At 34.2% G+C, this 8960-nt stretch overlaps 1 protein-coding gene across 1 annotated transcript in view; it reads right to left on the reverse strand.

The window, feature by feature from the left end:
• VPS13C (vacuolar protein sorting 13 homolog C (S. cerevisiae)) overlaps window positions 1–8960 on the reverse strand; it is a 183907-nt gene that overhangs the window by 127753 nt on the left and 47194 nt on the right. The window contains exons 11-14 of the mRNA XM_010840782.1: window positions 7058–7185; window positions 5417–5523; window positions 4699–4870; window positions 3032–3094 (exon numbers count right to left, since the gene is read on the reverse strand). Of these exons, the coding sequence (XP_010839084.1) occupies window positions 3032–3094; window positions 4699–4870; window positions 5417–5523; window positions 7058–7185 (470 nt within the window). The remainder of the gene's footprint in view (window positions 1–3031; window positions 3095–4698; window positions 4871–5416; window positions 5524–7057; window positions 7186–8960) is intronic.

An 8960-nucleotide genomic window follows, 5' to 3' on the forward strand; every position in this document is an offset into this window, starting at 1 on the left:
TGCAGCACGCCAGGCCTCCCTGTCCATCACCAACTCCCGGAGTTCACCCAAACTCATGTCCATCGAGTCGGTGATGCAATCCAGCCATCTCATCCTCTGTTATCCCCTTCTCCTCCTGCCCCCAATCCCTCCCAGCATCAGTCTTTTCCAATGAATCAACTCTTCGCATGAGGTGGCCAAAGTATTGGAGTTTCAGCTTTAGCATCAGTCCTTCCAAAGAACACCCAGGACTGATCTCCTTTAAAATGGACTGGTTGGATCTCCTTGCAGTCTAAGGGACTCTCAAGAGTCTTCTCCAACACCACAGTTCAAAAGCATCAATTCTTCCGTGCTCAGCTTTCTCCACAGTCGAACTTTCACATCCATACATGACCACAGGAAAAACCACAGCCTTGACTAGACGGACCTTTGTTGGCAAAGTAATGTCTCTGCTTTTAGAAATTACTAAAAAGACTGAAATTTTCGGTAGAGAAATGGAAACTATAAAAAGGAATTCAGTAAGAATTCTAGACCTGGAAGATACAATATCTGAAATAAAAAAATGAAGATGGGTTCAATAGTAAAATGGAGATAACAGAGGGAAAAGTAAGCTTGAAAAGAGATTAAGAGAAACTATCCAATCAAAAGAACAGAGAGGAAAAAAAGATTAAAGGAAAAAAATGAACAAGACCTCAAGAACCTATGGTCACATACATGTTTGTGTTGTGTGTATATATACATATATACACACACACATATATGTGTGTATGTGTGTATATTATATATATATACACATATACACATTTGAAATTTGGCGACCAAGAAGGAAAGAAGGAAGAAATAGGAACTAAAAAATTATTTGAAGAAATAATGGCTGAAACATCCCAAATTTGATAAATCCTCAGTCCTTATTTCAGTTGCCCAATGAGATGCATCTGTCACAGCTTATCACTTCCTGTTCCCTGACATCTTTTCTTCACTTGACTTTGAGGTTATTACAGTCATAGCGCTTTCAGCCTACCTCTCTGGCAACTCCTCCATGGTAACCACGGCTCTCACTTCTTTGACCTATAAACAATACATAGACTTTGGGTCTTTGGACTCCAGGTACTCTAAGCTCCAGGTACTCTAACTTAGGTGATCTCATCCAATGCCATAGCTTTTTAAATAACATCTATGTTCTGACCCCTTCTAAATGTGTATATATATCCAGCACAGACCTCTCTTCCAAACTCCACATTCATGCATCCAACTGCATACTCCCTATCTCCAAGTTAATATATGATAGCTTAAATCATCAGTCCCAGAAAGAACTCCTGATCTTCTCCCATCTCACCCAAGCATGTTCCATCTAGTCTTCCCCATCCCATTTCACGGCAACTCCATCCTTCCCAACTGCTCCAAGCCCAAATCCCTATAGTCACTTTCAACCTCTCTTTCATAAAACCCATATCTAATTAGATGGGAAATACTAGCTCTATCTTCAAAATATTTCCAGGGTTTGAGCCTTTCTCATCACCTCCACTGCCACTACTCTCAGCCAAACTTCTATTATCTCTCACCTCAAATATTTCAATAGCATCCTAATTGTCCTCCCTGTTTTCATCCTTGTTGTCCCTCTATGGGCTTTTGTTTTCAAAGGAGCAGCCAGAGTAATGTTTAAAAATCTACATTGGATTATATCATTCTGTTCTCAAAATAGCTCCTCAACTCAGAATATAAGCCCAAATCCACACAACTGCTTATAACACTTTCCACAATCTGACATCCTCCTCAATACTGACAAGCACCTCTCCCCTCCTCTAGCACCTCATTTCTCTGACCTCACTAACCACAGCCACCGGTGTCTCCTCTCTTTCACCACTCTACTTAGAACCCTGAATGAGTCAGATGTGCTCCTAGCCCAAAACCTTTCAGCTTGCTCTACTACTTATTCCTGGTATACTTTTTCCTCAGGTATCTTTCTGGTTGACTCCCTCATGTTCTTCAGCGCTTTGCTGAAATGCACCTTAAGAGAGCCAAACTCATTGGAAAAGCCCCTGATGCTGAGAAAGATTGAAGGCAGGAGGAGAAGGCGGTGACAGAGGGTGAGATGGTTGGATGGCATCACCAGTGAAAATCAGACATGGACTGGGCAAACTCTGGGAGGTGGTGAGAGAAAGGGAGCCCTGGTATGCTGCAGTACATGGGGTCGCAAAGAGCCAAACACGACTGGGCGACTGAACAACAACAAAGCCGATGAACAATGTTGTGACAGTTTCAGGTGAACAGCAAGGGACTCAGCCACACATACATATGTATACATTCTCCCCCAAACTCGCCTCGCATCCAGGCTGCTACATAACACTGAGCAGAATTCCATCTGCTATACAGTGGGTCCTTATGGGTGATCCATGTTAAATACAGTAGTGTGTGCATGTTCATCACAATCTCCCTAACTATATCTTAATTACCAGAAAAGTTATGTTACAGAATAATAGAAATGACAAGGAACAAAGAGAAGTTACCAAGTAAGGTAAGTCAGTAATTATTACTACAAAAAGATTGTAAGTACTGAAAGTATTACAAAGAGACTGAATTCAATTTTAGAAAAAAAGAAAAGGAAGGAAGGAAGAGAAGAGAGAAGGAGGGAAAAAAGAAGATGGGTGAAGGAAGGGAAGGAAGAGGAAATAAAGGGAAAGAAATAGGGGCTACGAAGCATAAGTAACTAGGTACATACGCATGAGAGAAAAACTGGAAGCCTACATATCAAAATGGTAACACCTGCATTCTGTGTTGCTAGAACTGTTTGACTTTTACTTACTTTCTTTTGGGGGACCAGCAAAAATTTTGTTATAAAATTAGGAATTTTCCCCCTTCATACTACTGAGGTTTTTTTCCCCACAATATTCCAATTTTATTTTTTCCTGAGACTGAGCCATGAAAATTCAACCTTTATTATCAATTGAGTAAATTTAAACAACTTTCTAAGCAACTTAAATTCTTGATTCCAGGTTTAAAGGAGTAGTATTAACCCATTTAAAACATAAAATCAGCTAATAAAAATGATTACCTCAACTTGTGCTTGTTGCCTTGCTAAAATTATGTTAAAAACATCTAGTATCTTCTCCAAGTCCTATAAAACAAAGGGACACTTGTAAACAAAGAAAATGGTCATTAAATTTTTTTCATATATATTTCTAGGCTTATTCCAGTCCATGAACAAACAGTATCTGTGATCTAATGAAAGTGTAAGTATAAATTTGAACAGATATTTGGCTTTTACATTTTGCAATGTGAAAATAGTTTTGCAAAAAAGTAAATCCTCATTAAATATGAAAGTAAGAATTTTAATGAAACCAAAACAATATAGAGACAGCCATACATGCAAATGGAAACAAAAATATTTAAGAGGGGGACCTGTTTTAGGTATTGGCCTTATGGTTGTTACTTTGGACTCCCTCTTCTCCATGCTATTTTACAATCATTATACTAAAGTCACCTTAATAAAATACAAAATTTAAGAATGTAAAATCCTTCAAGTCAAGTATGCCAAAGCAGAAACTGACTTGGGGAATTTATGTAAGGGGAATCTAACATGTACTGGATGACCTATTTGTCAGATGTTCTATCTGTTATTTCATGCAATTCCCACAAGAGTGTAAGATACATACTATCTCCATTTTATACATGAAAATAACAGATCTAAGATGTTGAGAAAATTGATGCTTTTCCTAATATATAATACTAGTGGTTGTCATATATTTCAGAATAACAATTAATTCTTTACATTATGAATTTATGGCAAAAATAGTGATATAATCAAGACCAGATGATATTCAGCAAATTAAATATTTAGTACAGTGTTTTTCTGTATTTCAAAAGCGGGTAAATAAGACCCCTATCTTAAGGAATAAGAACTATTTTTTTTACAAATAAATTATATATTTAGTACAGTGTTTTTCTGTATTTCAAAAGAGGGTAAATAAGACTCCTATCTTAAGGAATAAGAACTATTTTTTTTTACAAATAAATTATATATTTAGTACAGTGTTTTTCTGTATTTCAAAAGAGGGTAAATAAGACTCCTATCTTAAGGAATAAGAACTATTTTTTTTTACAAATAAATTATATATTTAGTACAGTGTTTTTCTGTATTTCAAAAGAGGGTAAATAAGACTCCTATCTTAAGGAATAAGAACTATTTTTTTTTACAAATAAATTATATATTTAGTACAGTGTTTTTCTGTATTTCAAAAGAGGGTAAATAAGACTCCTATCTTAAGGAATAAGAACTATTTTTTTTTACAAATAAATTATATATTTAGTACAGTGTTTTTCTGTATTTCAAAAGAGGGTAAATAAGACTCCTATCTTAAGGAATAAGAACTATTTTTTTACAAATACTCTGAACTCTTAAAAAAAAAGCCACTAACAAAACAAACAATACATATTTAGCTAATAATAATTACATACTCAAACAGCTCTGATACTGATTTTCTAAATATTATTATTATAAAAACTAAACACGTTTCTCCAAATAGTTTATAGTAGGCTGATATTAGCAAGGTATTTTTAAAGGGAAAAAACAGGTAAAAACACTTTGCATTTTCCATACAGTTCTCTCAAAAAGAACTCAGTATTGTTCTTCCTAAAATTGTCTTTAAATTTATATCTAGAAAAATTAATACTTAAGGATGATTTAACAAATAACACCTTCCCAATACATGCAAGATATACCTGAATTTGTTTCTGTATTTCTTCTGGGACTTTAGTCTGGGTTAGCTTATTTTTATAGGCACTTTTATAATTCTTGAGCAATTGCCTGTGTTTTTTTATGTTACTCCATGACCACATCCGTGTATACCTTCTTATATGAACTTCAAGAACAGAATCGATTGCATATTTCCACCTGTAAACCAAATTTTGTTAATGCACATTGGAATATGAAGGTTTAAAAAGCAGGAAAACAGCACTGACATTTTACAGCTACACTGTTACTTATTTTGTTCTTATTAACTGTATTCTTACAAAGGTTCAGCCATAATATTTCAGTTCCCCAATACTTCAATTCTCTGACTTAAATACATTATGAAATAAGCAAACCATTCGAGGAAGAGGGTGTGTCAAAGCAAAATAATAAAGACACAAAATGACATGCTGTGTGAAATTAATAATATCCCAATATATTTGTGACACTGAGTTCACATGCATGACTGAAGGGCAATATGATCAAAAAAATGTTGAAAGTCTTGAATGCTGAGTTAAGAATTTAATCTAGGAGCAAGAGTACAAGAGAATGTGTTTATAAAAAACAGTAACAAGGACATAATATAAAAGCCCTCTAATGTCTATTAAAAAAAAAAGTGGCTTTGTTACATGTCTTTCAAGGTCTGTTAGCTCTGAGAGTTCCTAATCATATGATTACATAAAATATTTTTTAAAAATTCTAACTTACCATTGTCGACCATTGGTATGAAGTGGTAAATAAGGCTTATATTTTCTGTAAGGAGCATTTCTAACCATGTAATCCACTGACTCCAAAAGGTCAATCATACTTAAGTACTATAAAAACAAAAACCAAGTTACATCTGTTACATCACAACTTGGATAAACATCAAATTTTATTATATTTTCTGTCTAGTGAGATTTCAAATTATGTGAACAATGAATACCATAGTTGCTTGGTAATTCAATAATATATTTCATCAAAGTTAAGAAACCACCAATTGTAAGATAATATTAAGCACTGCCGATTAAACATCATACCACTAATAATAATATACATACCATTTTCAGATATATTAAAGTGTGATATAAATGTAAATCTTAGAACCAATGAAATACAGTATCTGTTACTACTGACGTGAAACTCGCTTAGTGCTAAAACCAAACATACTTTCCTCTGGACCATCATTTCAAGTAGTGGCAACCTATAAGCTAAGTTTCCAAATTGCTCCAGGGAATTATTGCATAACTAAAGCAAGATAAAATTATTTAACCACCAATACAAAACAACTCGCATGGAGGAAAACACACACACACACACACACACAATGAGAAGATAAAGAAAGGAGAGGTCTAACCTAAGAGTAACCAGTACTTATCATGTGGATAGCATGAACTTAAATGTATTTGTAAGTGTAAAACATACCCCAAATTTTGAAGACTTAAAAAATAAAAGGATATAAAATATTGTAACAATTTCTAATTTTGATTACATGTTGAAATATAATCACCACTTCCCTGGTGGCTCAGATGGTAAAGCCTACAATGCAGGAGACACGGGTTTGATTCCTGGGTCAGGAAGATCCCATGGAGAAGGAAATGGCACCCAACTCCAGTTCTCTTGCCTGGAAAATCCCATGGACAGAGGAGCCTGGTAGACTACAGTCCGTGGGGATGCAAAGAGTTGGACACAACTGAGTGACTTCACTTTCACTTTTCACATGTTGAAATGATAATATTTGGGTATGTTAAGTTAAATAAAATGTTATTAATTTTAGTAATTAATTTCCTCTTTTCTTACTTTGCTAATGCAGTTACTAGAAAATTTAAAATTCCACATATAACTTGCATTATATGTGTACTGGACTGCACTGAGCCAAAAGTTCAATTAACTATAAAGCCCTCATCCTCCTTTCACTTCCAGTTCTCCAAATTAGTTATTGAAACTCCTTAGGTACATAACCAAAATTGAGAAACAAGTAAAGGAAAAAAAACTGCCAACACAGCTGTTCTAAAAATTAAGTAAACAATATTTAATGTAAGAGTGTCTGCTATTAAAATCTGAGGAAGGAAAATAAAACCATTAAAACTTTCCATCAAGAACTGGGAATTAAATGGAACCATGTCATGTACTATAATTTGGTAGGATTCTCTACCAATAAGATGAAAATCATAAAAAATGAAAGAAAACTATTTCTTATATTTGGTATTATATTTTAAAATAATACATATGATCTATTTTGAGGAATCAAAACTCAACAATAACAAACCAAAAGAACCAACACAGCAGTGAAGAAGGAACAGTCACAGAGGACAAAAGCTGTTGAGATTCAAGGCTACTCAAAGCTGGAAGTCCTGAAATGAACCTTACCTGAGGTTTGGTCAGTTCAATTGCAATATTTTGTACTTCTATGTTCCAATCAAGTTTAGGTGTTTTGAGCTCTGTTTCTGCATAAGGATTCATGTAAAGTTTTGCAGAGGCTGATATTGGCTGAAAAACTTACACAAGATGGGAAGACATAAGATACGTTTATATGCCCTTACCTATGAAAAACTGTAAATAATTATGAGAACACTGTTACCTTGAAAGTAAAGAAAAATCATCAAAAATATATTTTTAAAAATATTAAAAAAAATCATCACCAAAAACTACTTAAGCACCTATTTATCTACATAATCGGAGAAGGCAGTGACACCCCACTCCAGTACTCTTACCTGGAAAATCCCATGGATGGAGGAGCCTGGTAGGCTGCAGTCCATGGGGTCGCTAAGAGTCGGACATGACTGAGCGACTTCCCTTTCACTTTTCACTTTCATGCATTGGAGAAGGAAATGGCAACCCACCCCAGTGTTCTTGCCTGGAGAATCCCAGGGACAGGGGAGCCTGGTAGGCTGCCGTCTATGGGGTCACACAGAGTCGGACACGACTGAAGTGACTTAGCATAGCATAGCATATCTACATAATAAGAATTCCCAACTCAATGGTAAAAGTAGAATCTCCAAGGAGGAAGATTGTGTTCTATGCCTCTAAGTAAGAAATGCACAAAATATACACAATCTAATCTTGATTATTTACAGTCTGTGTAAAACTATGTTTCTCTTCCTTGCTGCAAGATATTTAATGATTTTATTATTCATTAAAAGTACTAATACAGGGGTATGGATAAATTGGGACATTGGGACTGACATATACACATTACTATAATATATAAAACAGATAACTAATAAGGACCTACTGTATAGCACAGGGAGCTCTGCTCAATACTCTGTAATGGCTTATATGGGAAAAGAATCTAAAAAAAGTGGAGATATATATATATATATACATAAAAAAAACTGATTCACTTTGGTGCACACATGAAACTAACAAAACATTGTAAATCAACTATACTCCAATAAAAAATTTTTTAAAAACAATCATTATTGCCTGAGATGCCCCCACAAAAAATACCAATACAAGACAGGAAATAAAACTTGATTAACTTTCATCTTATTTAATCATAGTTAGAATTTAGGAACAGAATCATGAATGAAATTCGTATTACCCAGAAAAAATTACCTACTACTTTATAATTTTCAAATGACTATTACATATATAGTTTTAGACTCAAAAGAAGACAATATTCTTGAAGTTAAGTAGTATAAAAAAAGAGTATCAGGGAATATGACAGAGCAAAAAGTAATGTATTAAATTATAATTGTGAATAGTATTAAAATTATATAAATTGTGATATCTTATAGTATTTATAATATACGAAAGATCATATAAAATTTTTTAACTTATTTAGAGGTTATTTATAATTGAAACATGCCCAAGAATAAAGTTGCAGATTTTTCTAAACAAGTTATTTCATGAATGAAACTAAATGCTCTCACAAACTAACAGCATCTGAAAGCTTTACCATCATTAAATAGGCATGCTTGTAGACATAAAGAAAAAGTGCCAACTCTCATATAAAGGCAGTTAGCTATAAAAGAATAAAAAGAAAACAACAGTGAACCATAGTAGTATGGAATACAGAAGAACATGGGCATAAAAACTGAAACATAACTAGGTACACTAAATATATACAAAAGAATATTAGAGGCGGTCCTAAAATGGTGGAGGAATAGGACAGGGAGACCAATTTCTCCCTCACAAATTCATCAAAAGAACATTTGAACGCTGAGTAATTCCACAAAACAACTTCTGAATGCTGGCAGAGGACATCAGGCACCCAGAAAAGCAGCCCATTGTCTTCGAAAGGAAGTAGGAAAAAATATAAAAGATAAAA

Source organism: Bison bison, unplaced genomic scaffold, assembly GCF_000754665.1.
Source record: "Bison bison bison isolate TAMUID 2011002044 unplaced genomic scaffold, Bison_UMD1.0 scf7180017864146, whole genome shotgun sequence".
Classification (NCBI taxonomy): domain Eukaryota; kingdom Metazoa; phylum Chordata; class Mammalia; order Artiodactyla; family Bovidae; genus Bison; species Bison bison.